The sequence below is a fragment of the Bidens hawaiensis genome, unplaced genomic scaffold (assembly GCF_021521415.1).
Source record: "Bidens hawaiensis isolate Kalapana, Puna unplaced genomic scaffold, B.hawaiensis_p1.1 tig00013987_1, whole genome shotgun sequence".
Lineage (NCBI taxonomy): Eukaryota > Viridiplantae > Streptophyta > Magnoliopsida > Asterales > Asteraceae > Bidens > Bidens hawaiensis.
In genome coordinates, this window is record NW_027492199.1 from 584,552 (window position 1) to 605,142 (window position 20,591).

The 20,591-nt window shown below is 35.6% G+C and overlaps 2 protein-coding genes across 2 annotated transcripts; one reads left to right on the forward strand and one right to left on the reverse strand.

Annotated features, from left to right (window-relative positions):
- The first annotated feature begins 443 nt into the window (after positions 1-443).
- On the forward strand, positions 444-12,196 carry LOC143545627 (protein PLANT CADMIUM RESISTANCE 2-like). Its single transcript, XM_077037477.1, has 4 exons — positions 444-660; positions 738-809; positions 11,775-11,987; positions 12,117-12,196. The coding sequence occupies exons 1-4, from the start codon at positions 444-446 to the stop codon at positions 12,194-12,196; spliced, it is 582 nt and encodes a 193-aa protein (XP_076893592.1).
- Positions 12,197-19,418: 7,222 nt separating this feature from the next.
- LOC143545628 (uncharacterized) lies at positions 19,419-19,880 on the reverse strand. Its single transcript, XM_077037478.1, has one exon. It carries the CDS (start codon positions 19,878-19,880, stop codon positions 19,419-19,421), a length of 462 nt encoding a protein of 153 aa, XP_076893593.1.
- Between the last annotated feature and the right edge of the window lie 711 nt (positions 19,881-20,591).

The window sequence follows — 20,591 nt, forward strand, 5'->3', positions numbered from 1 at the left end:
TAACTTATAATAGTCGATTTATGTGGTTGGAACGTGACCTTTGCCGCATGTGTGACCCTTGCCCAAAAAAAGTGACCCATAGGAAAAACCTTGGTTTCGCAACCAGGTATAGGACACGATTTTACAATAGGTATTAGAGCATTGATACACGATTAGCTAGAAAGACAAACAAGGTTACCCTATGCAAATGTAGAAAGATATCTTCACGTACTAATGGCCTCATACCAATAACAGAAGGCAGAATCAGACTATTACACCGCTTTTAAATGGCACATACAAGTATAAAGCATATAGGTTGCCTGATCTAATCAGACCGGGTTATATGACAAGTTCGAATGATCAAATCGAACCTTGAATACAACCCGGTTGGTTGATTAGGTTATATTGAACCAAGTGTGCTACATATTTAGGGCAATCTGAACTCATTTTTTTCTAAGTTCATCATGCATCGTTTGTCAAAAGAACATCCCACAAACTCAACCACACCACCACCATCGCTGCCACCAGTTCCTCCACAATCATACCACCAACAACCACCGCTGCCACCGTCACTGACGCAGTATGCCACAGGTATTAATCCAAGTTACTATGTGGCTCCTCAACCCGTCAATGCCAACTGGTCCACTGGCATTTGTGCCTGCTGTTCCGATATCCCCAACTGTAAGTCTATTATTCGTGTGCAACTGCTTATTCACAAGCTACATCCATCTTATATGTATAGCGTTTATGAACCCCAGGTTGCATAACATATTGGTGTCCATGCATAACTTTTGGACAATTAGCTGAAATTGTCGACAGAGGGAATACTTGTAAGTGAATATTTAGCTACCCTTCAAGTTTCACTGAAGAAAAATAAATATCATCAAATTGTTTATTTTATCATTTGAATAATTGCATATCCATCAGTTTTTCTGATCATTTAATACATAATCAAACAGATATTAAACGTAACAGGTTGATTGATTATTTAGTTTCACATCAAAACCCAATGTATTCACAACCCCTTTGGATATAAGAACACTTGAATCTCGAATTTTGTAGAATAATCTAAAGGCGTACTATTGTAGATGTATCTCTCTACATACATTGCAGTAAAAACTCAATGATTCTTTAACTAAAATAAATCCATAATTTTAGTAACTGATAATTAGTTGAAATGTATTCCAAATATGAATAGCTAAAATAGAAAGGATAATTTATTTCTTTTATCAATTATGGAAATGTATTTCAAATATTAATAATAGAAAAACGGTCATCGATTATGTAAATGTATTTCAATTTCAAATATTACATTTTTTAATTTAAAGGTTTGAAAAAGAAAAAATAATTTTTTTTTTCTTTTTTCATTCTTGAATAGTTTTTTTTTTTAAAGGAACGAAAGAGAATGGAAAGAAAAGTTATGGTTTTTTCCTTCAAATACTACTAATTTACCCTATCATTTTCTTTCTATCTAACTCAAGAACGAGGACATAATTGTAAAGTTATTAATTTTTTCCTATCTAACTCAATAATATAATTAACATTTTTTTTTATTTTCTGTTATTTTAACTCGAAAATACATTTTAAGTATACAATTTATTTTCTTTTCTTCCCCTATCCAATCTAATCATTAATATACGTGTCATACCCCCTCCCTGAACTTATAATTTATTTAACATATTACTCTCCTTTAACATTTTTTTGTCATTTTATAGTCTCTCTTTAAAATACCAAATCAAAAACTACAAAGTTTCTTTTTTTTTTCTTTTTGGTTTTCTCTCTTTATGTATTTGGTTTTCTTGATCATAGTAATAATATTTGTTATTAGATGCATTATGAAATGTATTTTAAGAAATAATGATATAACATCTTTATGAAAACGATAAAATTTTTTGTATATTTTCATTTATCATACGCCTCCTGCCCGATAACAAATTTCATCTAAATAATTTTTTTAGGTTTGAATACATAAGATTAATGTCACGTGACAAAAGAATCAATGTGTTTATCATGTCATATATTATCTAATCTTTTTATTTATTAATAAGCAATACGATTTAAATCTCTTTTTTTTCTTTCTAAAAAAGAGAAAAAAACGTGTTCTTTTCATAATATTTTTTTTGTTAATTTTAAAAATAAATTAAAAAAGTTTTACAATATAAAAGAACTTTAAAAAATAGTTTTTCATTTTTTAATAATAATAATAAACGATAACAAAATGATAAGAAAAAACAAAGAGATTTAAATCATATTTTTTTAAAACATGAGGATGTGATTAGCTTAGTACAATTAGCATTATTTGGAAAAACAAAAGTTATTTTCTGTAATTATGTCAATGTTATCGTAAGTGTTAATTTAGGTAGAATATTATGTAAAATAGTTTTACTAATGTAAAACAAATAATTATATAAATTTGTACGTAATAAATAAGTAATTGATTGCGGTGTCACCATTTTGTGTATTCATGATGTTTTTCCACATGTGATCTTATTTCATATATTCATATCTAATCTAACTATACTATTAAAACAACCAGTTATTCGTATTTAACTAGGCACTTTATATAGAATGTTAAATAGATGTCATGTCACTATTTCTTATTATATTATGACACATGACCTGTTTTCCTGTTATAAACCATGACCCGTAAGGCTCTATAAAATTTTAAAAAATAAATTATTATGTGATACGAGTTTCAAACCCAAGACCTCATGTTTCAAACAAAATTGTGCTTACCAACTCCACTAAATGATAATTGTGTTTGATTTCTTGATTTAACATATATAAATGTAATTTTCTCTTCAAGTATAAAACTAAAATTATATTTAATTGTTAACATTTTCATAATTCACAATATCACATTGTCTTCTCATATCTCTTTAATACGACAATTTAAGATTATTTATCGTTTCTCTCTTTATTTTAAAATATAATATATTTTTTTTATTTTCTTTTACAACAAAACCTTAGTCTTGGTAAATTTAGTTTTTAAATTTGTGACAACATTTTGTTATAAATATCTTTTTTATACACACAATATTTAATATAACAATATCGGTATGTATGTTTTATTTTAAATAAATCAAACATCAAGATTTGGTTTTCAATTTAAAATTATATAGCATAATATATCAAAAACTTAATATTATATAAAACAATTGAATTTACGTATTGTATATAATAATTTTTATTATATTATTAATCCATATGAAACACGGACTCAAACCTAGTTTATAGTAAATACAAGAAAAATATAATAGCTTATGTGAAATATTTGACTTAAACATACGTAATTAATCCTTTATTATCTTAAAATATCATTTTATAATCCTTAAATCTTTACCACTACCTATTTGATATTTACTTTTTACAACTTAAAAACTCTTGTAATGCACGTTCTTTGACCTAGTTGATTTATAAAGATTCCACAGTATTAATTTGTTTTACACTACAAACAATAAGTCATTTAGTGACAAGCTTATAATGACATTTAGTTTGTGTGCCCATATAAGTTTTTAATGACACTTTATATTTGTCATATTCGTTTGGCAATTAATATACATTTTTTAATAGTATTTAACTTTTATTCTACTAACTTAGCTTAGTTAATGACATTTTAAGAGAGATATATTTGATACAACAATCAAAACCACCAATTGAAACCACGATCCTCTTATCAAAATTTATAGTTTTTATGGTTCCCATTATTGGTACATGAGTCGTATGCCTATACAACTTGTATATGTCTATACAAATTGCATATGTATCTATACAACCATTTTGTCGTTTTTTATGGCCTCCGCTATTGGTACACCAGGTCAAACTATCAGGACAGCATCTACTACCTATACGAGTGGTACTATACAACTTGTAAATGTGTCAAATGATGTATGAGCGTCAGACCAACACCAATACGGGTTTTATAGGTCTATACTACTTGTATCTTTTATATATTTTATTTATCAAAGTTATGTGTTTTAATAAAAGGGAACAACCAAGCAATCACGACTCATATTCTTTTATCTTTTTTTTGATTATCGAAGTTCTAAGTTTTTATAGTTATGTTATAAATAAAACTAAACATGAGTGAACTGAATATGAGTCGGGTAATGGAATAAATGAATAACGAACGACTTTCTTTGTTGTTAATAATTTTTCATTATTAAACTTTCAGTACAAAATAAACAACCAATATAAATAACAACTAAATAGTAAGAGAGAGAGAGAGAGTTTGGCAAACGAATAGTTGTTTATTTGGTGAAACATTGTATCGCACCACATAACTTATGCAATCTTAAATCATTTCAAATAATCGATAGGCACGTATATGGAAGAAAACCTTGGCCAGTAATTCGCTCATACAAGTCGTATACGCCTATACAACTCGTATGTCCAACATTGCATACGAATCATATAGGCCTATACTACTTATATGCAAGGCCGTCTCCGAGATTTATATGCCTCAGCCTAGCTGAAATAAAAAGACTCATAAGCCCTAATGAGTAACAAAATATATAAGCTAATTTTTTGAACGATATTAACGAGTAACAAAATTTATATGCCCCGCTTGACTCGTGTATTACTATTATTATTATTATTATTATTATTATTATTATTGTTATGATTATCGTTATCGTTATTATTATTATTATATTTTAAATTTAGTTTGGGTTCAATACCTTAAAGTAGCGTTTGGTTGCAGAAATGAGAGAAAAATGGAATGAATCATTGTGTCAGAATGAAAAAAGAGATGTTTGGTTGGTCAATGAAATGAAATCAAACATTACACAAGGAATCTCATTCCACCCCTCCCCCCCCCCCCATTTTTTTTCATTTCATCATCTTTCATCCTACTTTCTAGCCAACACCATCTGACCACCACGGGCACCGCCTAACTACAGCCACCGCCTCCTCCTCCTCCTCCACCACCACCACCATCGCCGCCATCACGACCGCCTGACAATTGCAAACACAACCACCACCTCCTCACTACCCCGTCGCCGCCATCGTTACCAACACCACCGCCGAAACCACCACGTGATGACCACTATCGTCGCAACCACCATCACCTGACTATCGCCACCGCCACCACCTGACTACCACCACTACCATATGACTGCCACCACTATCACTGTCACTACCACCAGCAATACCACCGCCGTACCACCACCACCTGACCGATGCCACCGATATAGTCACCATCACTGTTGCCACCAGGTTCTCCGCCACCACCATTACCATCGTCGTCACCATTGACACTGCAGCCGCCACCACCTCCATTACAACCACCGCCACCGCTTAACAACCTCCACTATTGCCATTGCCATTGTTTTTTGTAAATTTTCTTTATTTTGAGCTGTGTATTTTTGTCATTTGTATTTTATTCCTACAATTTTTTTTTGTTGCTTCAAAACATATGTCAAATTGGCAATAATTCATTCCATTCTCATAGGCTAACCAAACAAGACAAATGAATGGTAGTTGTCATTTCCATTCCCTCCTCTATTCCTTACTACCTCCATTCTATTCCCTCCTACCAAACAGACCCTAAATGGATTATGGGTAAAACAATATTGGGTCCAATATATCATTAGGAGGTTATAGTTTATACATATTTTATAAAAAAATTCAATATATATATATAGAGAGAGGATTAAGAGAAAACTTATCTTTAGAGAGAAAACTTAAAAACTCATAAAGAATTATTTTTAATTAAAAATAAAAAAATATTTTCAAATTTCTGTTTTTGCCATTATTCTTATATTTTCTTACCCTTTGCTCGAAAAAAAAAATAATAAAAAATACCCGCTGTAATGCACATACGTATTACTGTGCGATACCGTTATATTACACATGTGTATTACTATGTATTTTTTAGTTTAATAGTGTTTAATTGTATATATTCAATATTTGTGTATTGTATATGTATAGTAGTGTTGTATTATATGAAAAAAAATAATAATAAAGTTAAAGTCGATGTGGTGCACATGCGCGTTAATGTTGTATTACACATATATACTAATGTGTATTCGATGTGTGTATTAGTCTTATATTGCATATATACAATAGTGTGTATCAAATATGTACAAGAGTGTTGTATTCTATGCAATAAAAACACTTTTGCATATATGCAATGCACACTATTACACATGTGCACTATACCGACGAGGTTACCGACAAGGTTTTTTTTTTTGGAACCAATAACAACATATAAGAATAATGGAGAAAAAAAAGAAACTTCAAAAAAAAATTTTTTAAAAAGTTAAAAATAGTTTTTTAGGAGTTTTAAAGTTTTTTCTTTAAGAGAAGTTTTCTCAAGATCCCACCCCAATATATATAGGATTAAGTGACTCGACTGAAGGTTGTCGGTGCCATAAAGCTAGACCTGTGAGCAACCACGCTTTGTCGACCGATTGTCCAGGTTGCCGTATTCCCCATCCGACCATGCTCATATGAGCAACATGACATACATGTCTTATAGGCATATATGAGCTCGATAGTCATATAGACCTATATAACTCATATAAATGATAGTTTCATGGTGTCTAGGTATTGGGTGATATTTGGTCAACGGCTCCTTTTTTTATAAGACTTAAAAGTAGCCTCTATAAAAGTAGTTTGCCGTGCAGAAATTGAAAACTACACATGATCTTGTAACTAATGGAATTGGTATCAGGTATTGAGCACGAAGACGAACGTTAATTTGGCTAACACCCAAACACAAATACTATTATTGAGAAAGTTCACAAAACTCAATTACCTAATTACAATCTTTAAACCACAAAGCACGAGTATTTATAATCTAACCTATCATGTTTAGACTACAACTAGGATTGCTAAATCATAAGACATAATAATTATACTAACAATTAAATCTAATCACATTTAATTGTTTATAATTATCCACTCTTTAAATCTTGTTACTTAACCTTGTACGCCAAGTAACACTCTTATACCGAAATTCCCAACAATCACCCCAGAATTTTGAACTCGAAACCGACAAGTATTCAACTCCAAGTAATTCTTGCATCTCCTTGAATTTGATTCTCCCAAGATCCTTCGTCAAGATATCGGCACATTTCTTAACACCACTAACATGCTCGACACTTACTTCTTCATGTCAACACATTCCCGAATATAGTGAAACCGAGATTTAATTTGTTTAGTCCTTCCATGGAAAATCGGATTCTTCATAAGTGATATTGCTGATGTATTATCGATACGTAATACCACTGCTTGAATTTCCTTGTTGAATAACCCACTTATCAATTCCCTAGCCAAACCGCCTGACACGCGGCTGCACTTGTCATCATTTACTCTACTTCACATGATGAGAATGCAATTGTACCTAATTTCTGAGTACACCAAGTAATTGGTGAAGACCCTAGATAAAATGTGTGCCTCGTAGTGCTTCTGCCATCGTCTTGGTCAATTTTGTGGCTACTGTCACTATAACCAACTAACACGTTTCTCCCATAAGTGTAAGAAATACCAAAACCGAGAGTACCTTGAATATAACAAAGAATTTTCTTTATAAGAGTTGCATGAGATTGCTTCGGGCTTTGCATGTACCGGCTTACGACTCCTACCAAAAGCATCAAGTTGGGACGAGTCTGTAAAAGGTACCGGAGACACTCGACTATCTTTCGATATCTCGTAGAATTCAAGTCTTCCTCATATTCAAATTTAGAAACTTTTATACTCGGATCCAATGAAATCTGAGTAGGATTGCAAATCTCCATTCCCGCTTCTGCTAAAACTTTCTTTGCTTATGCTTCTTGCTTGATTTTAATCCCATCCTTGCTTTCTAAAACTTCAATTCCGAGATAATATGTTAGCTTTCCCAAATCCATCATCTCAAAGTTTAAAGTCATCTCACGCTTAAACTCCATTATTAAGTTTAAACTGGAACCCGTTACGATTAAGTCGTCAACGTACCCACTGATTGTTAAGAGATCTGCTCCAATTTTCTTTCGTTAAAAACCGCTTGTTTTTGCGTGCACCGGTGAAACTTCATATTTAACAAAATACCATTCAACTTTGTTTTCCATGCCCTTGGAGCTTGCCTTAAGCCGTACAAAGCTCTAGATAATTTGTATATTTTGTGCTCTTCACTCTTTTTAACAAAACCAAGCGGTTGAGTAACAAATACTTCTTCTTTTAACTCACCATGAACGCTGATTTGACATCAAGTTGATGTAATTCCCAACCTCTATTCGCTGTGAGAGATGATAATAAATGAACCATTTTGAGTCTCGCCACTAATGCGAAAACCTCGTCAAAGTCGACTCCAGTTTGTTGAACATAACCCTTTGCCACAAGTATCATCTTGTGTTTATTAAGCGAGCCATTCGTGTTTCTTTTAACCTTGTAGACCCACTTTAAACTAATCGCCTTTGCACCATGTGGTAATTCGGTCAACGTTCACGTATTATTTTATTTATCGAGTCAATTTTGATACGCATTCCTTTCACCCACTCCGGTTTCGATTTTGCTTCATCAAAACAAACCAATTCATCATCAGCAAGCAATAAAATATATTCATCAATCATACTCGAATTCAAGACATAATCATTAAAATGTATTGGGATAACCGTGACTCGAGAAGATCTTCGTACAGCCGGCTCAAGTGTAACCAAGCTTGTACTAGTTGGGTTTGTTGGAGCATTTTCAACCATCGATACTTCATCATCTTCTTCACCCCATCACTACTTGAGCCGGTAGAGTTTGACCCAAAGCTCGAGTCGATGTTTTCGGTATTAACGGTTCATTCTTTGTTGTCAAATTCATCACCAAAGTTAATCCAAAACATACCAGGTGCTCGATACTACTCAACGATTATTTCGGTACTTTTACTCCAATTGTTTTACATCAAACTCCGTGTCACCCGCTAGACTCACAACAATTCTTTTAGTCAATGGATTGTATAAATGATACGCCGCCAAACCTTTCTCGCTTCCGAGATAAACTAAACGAGTCGAATGATCGTCTAATTTTTAATTTTTCCCGCAACTATTTTTGAATATGCAACATATCTAAAAATATTTAAGAAATCAAAGATCCGATTTCTTTCGTTTTAAAATCTCATACGGTGTTTTGTCTTTTAACGCTTGAGTTGAAATTTTATTAATCATGTCGGTCGAATGCCTAACCGCTTCACCCCACATATAATTCGGAATTTGTCTCGCTTTTAATATACTCCGAGCTATATCCAATACCGTGCAGTTCCGCCTCTCCACAACATCGTTTTGTTGTGGTGTATATGGAGCTGTAAAACGATGATTAAATCCCTCGTTTTCAGAGAACTAATTGAAATCACGAGAAGTAAATTTTCCCCCTATATCAGTTTGAAACGTCTTCATTTTCTCGCTAATTTTAGTTTCCACCATGACTTTAAACTTTTTAAAGGTTTCAAACGCTTCACTTTTTTCCTTTAAAAGAAAAGTCCATATAAAACGTGAAAAATCATCAATCAAGACGAACACATACCTATTTCCGGCTATAGTACTAGGAGTAATGGGCTCGCGCAAATCTCCATGGATTAGTTCCAAGGCTCGGATTGCTCTGAAAGTCGCTGAATTCGGAAACGGTTTCCTCGTTTGCTTCCCGACTAAGCACGAGTCACAAATTTAATTTTCTTGATCAATTTTTGGCATTCCAACAACCATATTATTTTTCACCATTTTTTTCATAGACTCGAAATTTAGGTGTCCTAGTCTCGTGTACCAAAGCCAATTCTCTTTTTCAATCCGGGCTTGTAAACAAACGGGTTTCCTGTCTTTAATTTAATTGTATAATGACGATTCTTGGATAGAGTAACTCGCATCAACAAATTTCCTTTATCATCATACATCAACAAGTAATCGTCTTTCATACGAATATCACAGCCATTTTCCGTTGCTTGCCTAAGACTAATAATATTACTTTGCAAACTAGGAATATAATAAATGTCAGTCAATAATTGTCGCTCCCCGGATTTACTGCTTAACAATATTAACCCTTTCTCGCAAATATCAACATAAGTCCCATCTCCAAATTTAACTTTGTCATCAACACGCTTATTAATTCAGAGAAAAAAGATAAATTACCCGTCATATGGTTGCTCGCTCCAAATACCACAAGTCTTGTTCATCTGAACCACCCTTGTAATCTTTTGGTATAACCTTCTGCTCATTCAAGTACAGTTTTTCTTGAACGCACTGCACCATATAGAGGGACATGTCTTTTTATTTTGCGTCGACCAAATTTGCTTGTTTATCTTTCCTTTGTTTCAGACACCTCGAAATGAAGTGACCAAATTCATCAAAACAAAAGCATTGAACTTCTGAGTAATCCTTTTTACCCTTTCGTTATCCCCTTCAATGGACCATCCTTGTGAACCACGGTTCTAATTGCCACGTCCACCACCACGTCCTCGGTTCGAACCTTTCGCTTGCCCCCTACTCGATTCACGTGAAAACTGTCTCGAACTCTAAGAGGATTCCGAATTATTAAACAAAAGTTTACCTTCTTTAGAACGTAACATGTGTCCTTTGATACGCTTCTCATAAGCCTTTAGCCTCCCGACAACATCCTCAAAACCGACTATTTTTAAGGTCTAATACTTGCTCGAGGGATGCTACAACTTGGATAAACTGGCTCGGGAGGATTGTGAAGAATTTCTGAACTAACTTTCTTTCTTCATATGGTTATCCAAGTGTGGCTGCTTTAGAAGATATCGTGATCATTCTCGAGGCGTACTCGTCATTTATTTTGGTTTCTTTCATCATTAAACCGTCAAATTCATGTATTAACGTATGAAGTCTAGCATCCTTCACACATTTTGCGCCCATATTTCTTGACTTTATGTCATCCCACGTCTCTTTTGCCAATTTAAAAAATTACCAATTTGTAGAATCTGTTCCTTGGGAATCGACTGAAACAGTAGCGCCTTCGTGATGTTATTTTTCTTCGCGTCATTAGAGCCCGGGTTAATTACATCCCAAACTCCATGAATCCCAAAAATAACCTCCATATGCATATTCCAAATCATGTAGTTTGTTTTCGTCAAAAGGGAACACTGAAACGACCCAAAGATCGTCTTTTTTCCCGTTTGGTTCGCGTCACCCGTCTTGTTCCTTCAGCTGTAAGTTTTCGAACAAGACTTTGATTCAACTGGTCCAATTTTTCCAACATACACGATTAAGCCCGGTTCCAAATGTGATCCGAACACGCCTTTCTATTTCAAAGACACAACTGATTCTTTTTAAAAAGGTATCTTTGCAAGAACCAATTAATTGAAAGCAAATCCCCAATACTTAATAATAACTTCTTGTGAGACTTCTGGCCACCACCACGCTTCCAATTAATAAAATTGGTGAATTCAATTAAATATTAATTCGATATTAACACAATCCCACAACTGATAGCGATGCACGGTTCAATTGAAGCTGCTCTGATAACGATCTTCCGTACTCAACTCAGATTATGGAGCAGTTAACAGAACATAAATGAATGCCAGTGGGAGTTCCCTCACAAAACTCAATTGCCTAATTAAAATCTCTAAACCCTAAAGCACGAGTATTTATAATCTAATCTATCAAGTTTAGACTACAACTAGGATTGCTAAACAATAGGACATAATAATTATAATAACAATTAAATCTAATCAAATTTAATTGTTTATAATTATCCAATTCTTAAATTTTGTTACTTAACCTTGCACGCCAAATAACGCTCTTAAACCGAAATTCCCAATAGTAACATATTCTAATATATATGAAATAAACATATATATTAACTGCAATGTAATTTAGCTTGTGTAGTGCATGGGGTTATCTATGCTTCAATCCGGTTTTTCACGGGTTTAGCATGCATTTATTCTGCTATGTATAGGAGAAAGATGAGGAGCCAATTTGGATTGCGTGAGAGTCCTTGTAATGACTACCTTCTTCATATCTTTTGTGAAAGTCGTGCCTTGTGTCAAGAGTACCGAGAGCTCAAATATCGCGGATTTGACTTCTGTATAGGTAAATTTCCTTTCTGAACACCCGACTAAATTATTATGATCTTCAGAATTTTGCATGAAACTCGTGCTTTATGAATTATTTTTTAAATGGTATCTACAATAATATATTGATGTTATTGGATAAAACTAGGATGGCAAGGTAATGAGGGGAGGCAAAATCATGGAGTACAAATTATGCCACCAATGGTTCCACAGGGAATGCACCGTTAAATTTAATCCAGCAACGCTGCTTTTATGGTTATTGTTCACGTTTGGCTGCATTGATTTATGTGACGGTATTTTATGAACAAAATTAAGGATGTAACAGATTAAAATTATCAAATTATCTATATTTTTATTTTTACTAGCTTTGAATTGCATTGTGTTCTATACAAAGCGTATCATAAATTTGAATTGTATGCAACTTATTTGTGTAGATTTTTGGAATTCGTAGAGGTCGAATTTCTTTTGAATAATGTTGGGAACTTTCACTTTAAAATGATTCGATGTTACATCGTGAATGTTCAATTTAATGATTCACAAAGAATACAAGTTTGAATATGTAATATATGCAGAATTAAATGAAACTCCTTCCTCGTATTTGGGGGAAGAGAAAGAAAGAAAGGGGGGGGGGGGGGGCAAACAGTTGCAGATCCAGGATTTTTACCAACGGACACAAAAAAACTGATGAAAAAATAAACTTCATTTAACTTGTAAACAATCAACGTCACTAATACATATTACAATTTTCCTCTACATGAGTTCATCTTTTGAAACAGGCGAAAATCATCCCCCAACAGTTTGTGATTGCAACGCCCCAAAACTAATTCAGCTTTACACTATGTTCCCGAGTTCCATTTAACAAGAGAAAAGAAAGGAAAGGAAATTCGAATGGAAAGGAAAGAAAAAGAAAGGAAAAGTTATGATTTTCTTTCGTGTTCCCGAGCTTAATGAAAATGAAAGAAAAAAAAGGAAACTAGACATTTTATGTGTTCCTGAGATAGGCAGAAAGGAAAGAAAGTTATATTATTACTATCATACCCTTTTAGTAAAATTAAAGAGAAAAAACATTCGCTCGCGAGCTACTCGAGATTGGCTCATGAAAAGCACGATCGAGCAGAGCCTAGATGAGCCCGAGCCTGAGCTCGAAACTAGCCAATCATTTTTATATAAATTATTATGAATATATAATATTTTTAACGAATAGTAAACAAGCCGAGCCCAAGTCAAACTCGAGCTTGAAAAACTATTCACGATCCGAGCAAGCCTAATCGACCTCGGGCTCGGCTTGTCTCGTTTGCACCCCTAACCAGGAATGTGCATTGAGACTGGTCCATTTGCAATTTTTCTGCACTAATATGTTAAACCTCAAGAGATAATCTGTTGCACTCTCTAACAACCACAAGACCACAACCTGCTGCTGATGTTGAAAACATTCCAAAACCTTAACTTGCTAAATCAGAACTTAACATAACATAAGCTGCTGCTGCACACTATGCTTCATGTAGTTTGAAAGCTGACTAGCGGGTGATTAATCTTTACAGGTTCACGGTTCCAACCATGCTCCGGTGGGTACATACCCGGACCAGACCGTTTCTCATTTAATGATAAAATTCGTTACCGGAATTGTATCTCAATACCACATAATATAAATATGATCAAACATATTTCAATACCAAAAATATACGAATAACATTAATCCTTTAACCAGAAACTGTTTTCATAACACATAACACATAAACTACCAACAAAAAAAGATAATACCATCTTTGTCCGAATTGCCAACAAAAAAAGTTAATACTATCTTTGAATTTCAAGTTCTTATTAAATTTACAAGCTTTGAATTTCAAATTAACAAATATCAAACTATTTGACAATTAACAAAGAACATTCAAAACCTATAGATTACCTCTATATTTCTTTCGCTACATAATTAATTCAAGTGCTACAAGAGAAACATATTAATCCTTCCTTAGATGGTTATTAAACCCTAAAATATGCAAAATCAAAACAAAGTGTCAGAACACAAATTAGGAATACCTGATAAGAAGGGTTGAAAAGAGCGGTCAGAAGCAGGGGCGTCGAAGTACTATGTTGATCAACGACATGCTAGATTTGGTTAGTGGAAAGAGGTACGAAGCTCATAAACTGATATAGATATGGTGAGGGACTGAGAGCAAGATAGTAATTCTAATTATATTGAGCTTGATCTTCTTTCTCTTTGATTCTTCCCGATTTGGAAGGATCACTTTTCATTCACTTTCTTTTCTTTTCTTTTCTCTCCCTTTTCCAACCACAGAAAACTCTAGAACACATTTTCTTTTCTTTTCTCTCCAAAAATTAACTCAGGAACACAGTGTTAATCCGAAATACTTATCCTATTAGAATAACAAATATTATGTAAATCAACTTTATTGGGGCACGAAGATAAACTTTTCATTTTACAAACTTTTCCATTTTCAGTAGTAGAGAACAACTGAAAAATATAACTAAAAGAGTATTCACAATCCTTGTCCGTTCTATTCCAATGAATCCATATAAATAATTACAAAGTATTTTTGGTTAGGATTGTATCCATAACATCTAGAATAATCTATTTCTATTACAATATAACAAGATCATATAATATTAATATGAGATATTGTTTCTATATCTATTATACCCCCGCAGTCGAATCGGAAGGAGACCGAATGCTTAGACTGGCCCGAAAATCTTCAAAGAGTGCACGCGGTAGACCTTTTGTAAATATGTCGGCCACTTGATACCGAGAGGGAACATGAAGGACACGCACTTGTCCTCGTTGAACCTGCTCGCGAACAAAATGAATGTCGAGTTCAATATTTTTGGTTCGTTGATGTTGAACCGGGTTCCCAGAAAGGTAGATTGCACTCACGTTGTCACAATAAACAAGGGTAGCGCGTGATAGAGGATTGTGGAGTTCGAGAAGCAGGTTGCGGAGCCAACAAATTTCTGCCACAACGTTCGCAACGCCACGATATTCAGCTTCGGCGCTCGAACGAGATACTGTTGCTTGCCGTTTTGAAGACCAAGATATGAGGTTATCACCGAAATAAACACAATATCCGGAAGTGAAGCGGCTGGTGTCCGGACAACCCGCCCAATCAGCATCTGTATAAACAAGTAGAGATGCGGAGGATGAAGGTCCTAGTGTTAGGCCATAATATGAAGTCCCCTGAATATATCTAAGTATGCGCTTCAATGCATCCCAATGATCTGACCGTGGAGCGTGCATGTACATGCACACTTGTCGTACCGCGTAAGTGATATCGGGCCTCGTAAATGTTAAATATTGTAACGCGCCGGCAAGACTCCGATACAATGTCGGATCGGTGAATTCGGTACCCGAGGTTGCACTGAGCTTACTGTTTGTGTCAATCGGGGTGGCAACCGGTTTGCATGAATCCATACCCGCAAGTTTTATAATATCCTTTGCATATATTTTCTGTGAGAGGAACATGGTGTTACACTGAGATGCCCAAGAAGTAGCTTAAAGGTCCAAGGTCTTTCATGGAAAATTCGGTTGCAAGGCGTTGCTTGAGGCTTTGCCGAAAGGTTGAAGAGGAGGTGACCAAAAGTATGTTGTCAACATATAGCAAGAGATAAGCAGTTTGATCGCCGTTGTGAAAATTAAAGAGAGATGCGTCACACCGACTTTGTTTAAACCCCAAGGTGAGAACATAATCGGTGAACCGTTGATACCATGCACGAGGGGCTTGTTTGAGCCCGTAGAGGGATTTTTTAAGGGAGCACACATGATTCGGGAACCGTTTATCTCGGAATCCCAATGGTTGATACATGTAGACAGTTTCGTTCAACTTGCCATGTAAAAAGGCATTCGTCACGTCTAATTGATGAACCGGCCATGACTTAGATAGTGCTATCGATAAAACTGTCTGTATCGTGGCGGGTTTGATCACAGGACTAAACGTCTCCCCACAACCTACGCCCACCTGTTGTAAACGACCGTCACATACGAGTCGTGCCTTGTACCTTTCTAAACTGCCATCCGCCTGCAATTTATGTTTAAACAACCACATGCTATGTATAATATTCATATGCAGTTAACGTGGAACTAATTCCCAAGTCTTGTTTTTAATAAGAGCATTGTACTCGTTAGTCATAGCGTTCGACCATTCTGGTATTGACAGGGCGTGAATGGATTCTTGGGAATAGGTATGATAGATGATGTGTGGAGATTTAGGAAACGTTTAGGTTTGTGTATCCCGTCCATGCCTCGGGTTCGCATGGTACGAGTCGGTGGAGGTGGTGGTGTAGGGGTGATATTTGGGACAATGGGGGACGGGGGTGGTGAAACATGGGGAGTAGGTAAGTTGGTGGTTTGTTGGTTAAATGGTTGTGCATGGGAGAAGGTGGGTGTTGAGGAGTGTGCTAGGGGTTGGGAAAAGCTTTGTAAAGATTGGTCAGTAGGTTGTAGTTGGGCCGTAGATGGGTTATGGGTAGACAAGGATGATTGGTTTGGAGAGTTAAGTGGTGTGGGAGTGTTATTTGAGAGGGAGGTATTGGTGTGAGGGGTAGGTGAGCAGGGGGTGTTGAGAGGTGTAGGTTGAGCCGTTGGTGTTGGTGTGGGGTTGGGATTTATATGAGTCCAAAGTGTCGGGTGTGGCGGGTCTAATAAAAAATCATACGAGGGAGAGGGATTGGATTTAGTGGCAAAGGGGAAAATGGTCTCGTCAAATATGACGTGACGAGAGATAAGAATTTGGTTTGTTTTAAGATTAAGGCATTTATACCCCGGTGATTGGCTAGGTAACCGAGGAAGACACATGGTGTGGACCGATTGTCAAGTTTGTGTATAGTAGTGGAGGGAGCTAAGGGATAACATAGGCAACCAAAGACTCTTAGATGGTCATAAGAAGGTGATCGTTGGTATAGAATTTGAGTGGGGTTAGAGAGGTTTAAGATTTTACTAGATAAGATATTTAGGAGGTGCGTGGCCATGTCAAGGGCATGATGCCAATAGGTAGAAGGAAGAGAAGCATGAGCTAATAGGGTACGAATAATATTATTAATAGAGCGGATTTTGCGTTCCGCTTTGCCATTTTGTGAAGAAGTGTGTGGACAAGAGAGACGGAAGGTCATCCCATGTAAAGCGGAAAATTGCTTAAACGAGTTGTTTATGTATTCGGTCCCATTATCACATTGTATGCTTTTTATTTTACGCTCGAACTGTGTTTCAATTAATTTGTAAAAATTACAAATACTGAAAAGACTTGTGATTTCTTGGCTAGCGGGTAAGTCCACAAAAAATTGGTGCGGTCATCAAGGAATAATATATAGTACTTATGCCCGGCGGTACTTAATATTGGTGATGTCCATAGATCACTATGGATTATATCAGTGACGGAGCCAGTGATTTTTTCTTATGGGTTCAGGAATTTTTTGGTGCTTGATTTTTTTTCCAGCGTCAAAGTTTTCGGGCCCGAATGAGTCGGGTCGAGTCGGTCATTGGGTCCGATAAATAAAATACAATATCACTATCATAACCAAAATATATCGTTAACAATCAATAAAATACAAAGTCATTATATAAAAGATACTACATATCATAATTGTTCTCTACACGTTTTTATGTTTTGAAAACGATATCTTCAATCGTGACTTTAAAAAAGAACTCATTTTTAATATAACAAATACAAGCATCATTCATAATTTCATATAATTGTCATCCAAATAATTATGCAAATCCCTCTTCACATGCTTCATTGAAAAAAAAAACATGTCACAGACGATAGGCCAACAGATATTTGTTGTTGGCGATCGTTGAAACCTTGACGCGAACCGGCAAAGGCGATGAGGCAATGGTCGTTTGGTCGACAAAAAGAAGCTGATTGGTTGGTGAAGCGATGGCCAATGCTTTTGTTTGTTTATTTATTTATTATTTAGGTATTATGTTTAAAATTGTTAATTGGGTTGGGCTTATTGACCAATTCTATTAGTAATTTTAGGCTTTTTAATAATCTTTATATGAATTATTATTGGCGCATATTTGATGTTTATTAATAAAATTTATAGTTTTTTAAAAGCTTTTTCTATTTTATAAAAAGAATATTCATTACTAAAAGAATATAACTAAATTTTTCACAAACGAGTTCGAATATGTTTTTTTTAGAACGATACTGGGTTCGCTCGCCGAAAAAGAATGGGTTCACTCATTAATTCGACACTATAGACTATATATAAAACCAAAAAAATACCGGGTTCGGCCGAACCCGGTGGGAATAATGTGTCTCCGCCACTGGATTATATCAAAAAGCAAACATGTAAAATTGCTAGATTCAACAAATGGTAATCTAGTACCCTTTCCAAACACACATGATGAACAAACATTCTTATTAATAGGTTCATAATTAATACCAGAAGAACGTCTTAAGGAATGCAATAAATTTTGGCCCGGGTGGCCAAAGCGGCTATGCCAAAGTTTTTGTGAAACGACAACAAAAGTAGATGGAGATTTGAGCCCGGAGATTATTGATGGTAGGAGTGGATAGAAATCACCGCTGCTGTTGCACCGGATGATAGGGGTCCGAGTCTTGTAATCCTTCACAAGAAAACCAAAGGGGTCAAATTCAATGGAAATCTAATTATCGGTAACTAAGCGACGAACCGAAATAAAATTTTTTATTAGTTTAGGTGCATAAAGAACACTGTTTAGTTTAAGAGGGGGGAAGTGTGTGGGTAAGGTTTGAAGGCCATAACCAGTTACCGGAATTGTCGTGCCATTACCAACAATGATATTGTGAGGAATGCTATTATTAATAAAAGACTGGAAATTACCCGGATTGTTTGTCATGTGAGAAGTTGCTCCGGTGTCCATGAAGTATGACGTCTCGGGGGGGGGGGGGGGGGGTGTAGCGACATAGTGTATAACGCTTGTTCTATGTTGGTCGGGGCATAAGTGGCCAGATGGGCTTGACCTGGAGCAGTGGGTCGTGGCCCTAAAATTCCATTACCCGTAGGCCTGTTAGTAGTTGGGTATGGGCATGGGGGATTAGCCATTGTTGAGTATTGGGCATTGGTGTTGTGGGCTAGCCCATGGTGGATTAAAGTATTGACCAGAAAATCTATTAGAATGATGGAAAGGATATCCAGTTGGGTTATTGTACCCCCTGCCACGACCTGATCTTCCTCACCCTCTTCCGCGACTTTGTTGAGATCTGTTACGACCCCGATAATCACTTCAGTAGTCACCTCGATTTCGATATGAAGATTTCTCACCACGGTATTCATTATTTTGGCCATTGGATTATGTCGATTTTGCGGTGGATGCGTGAAGAGCTGTGTTCGCTACGGCGGCTGCCGCAGCTACCTATTGAGCCTTTCTGTCTGCTTCATAAATCAATTTGGACCGGGCTTCATAGAAGTTCGATAACGGCTTGGTGTTGGCTAACAAGGTTGCAAAAGACTCGAATTGTTACATCACCAATTTCGTGTCATCAACTGGAGCGTCGACGTTTGAAAGTTGGTCAGCGAGAACTTTTAATTCTTGGCAATAAGCCGAGGCATTGGCAAAGTTGTTGATTCTGGTGTTTGAGAGCTTGTTGTTGAGGTGAATGGCCCGAACGATTTTGTTGTCTTGAAAGATGTCTTCGAGAGCGGACCAAGCAACGGCGGCAGTTGTGTCTTTCTTCATGATTGTATTAAGGAGATCGGTTGAGATTGTTCCATATATCCACTGTAAGAAAATGGAGTCAATCCGTTCCCAATCTTCATTTGTTTTGGTTTCGGTCTTTTGTGGTGTTTTGGGATCAGCTTCTTTTGGGGTGGAGGAAGAAGTGGTTGATGTTGGGCGTGGGGAAAGATGATCGAAGACTTGGTAGGCCTTACAATGTATTTTAAATAACTCGGGCCACGTAGAATATTGAGCAAACTCCATCTCTAGTGTAACGGGGATAAAGTTCTTTATGTTAGACACGGTGAAGGCGGGATGGAGTTTGTGATCCATAGGGAAGAATGGTGAAAGAACGGAATATAGGAGGTCTCGTATAAAGGTTTGATGAGAGGAGCAAACAAGAATGGAGGTGGCTTTTAGGTTAAGATCTGGACTCGTGATACCATAAAAGAGTATTCACAATCCTTGTCCGTTCTATTCCAATGAATCCATATAAATAATTACAAAGTATTTTTGATTAGGATTGTGTCCATAACATCTAGAATAATCTATTTCTATTACAATATAACAAGATCATGTAATATGAGATATTGTTTCTATATCTATTAATAACTTACACGCAAATACGCAATAGTTCATAATAAATCAAGTGACAACCGGCAAGTGGTACCAGTTTCTACAGATAGCTAATAATTGTGAACATTTTAAGTCAATAAAGTGAAAAAAAATCCGATAATATGTTTAAGAAAGATATAAAATTAGTTGTGCGTAAATAAACTTTTAAACTTTTGTATTTAGGTTAAAGTAAATGAAGAACAAAAAGATCATTTACGGTTCTGATTAAACTTCTATCAAAATGTTCCCATGCAAGGGGACCTACAAATGGGAATATGGGACTTCCTTTTGATTGGGCTTAAGTATCACATTTGGAAGTGTGTTGGACTAGATATATATATGGAACGGCAAGGGTTTTCA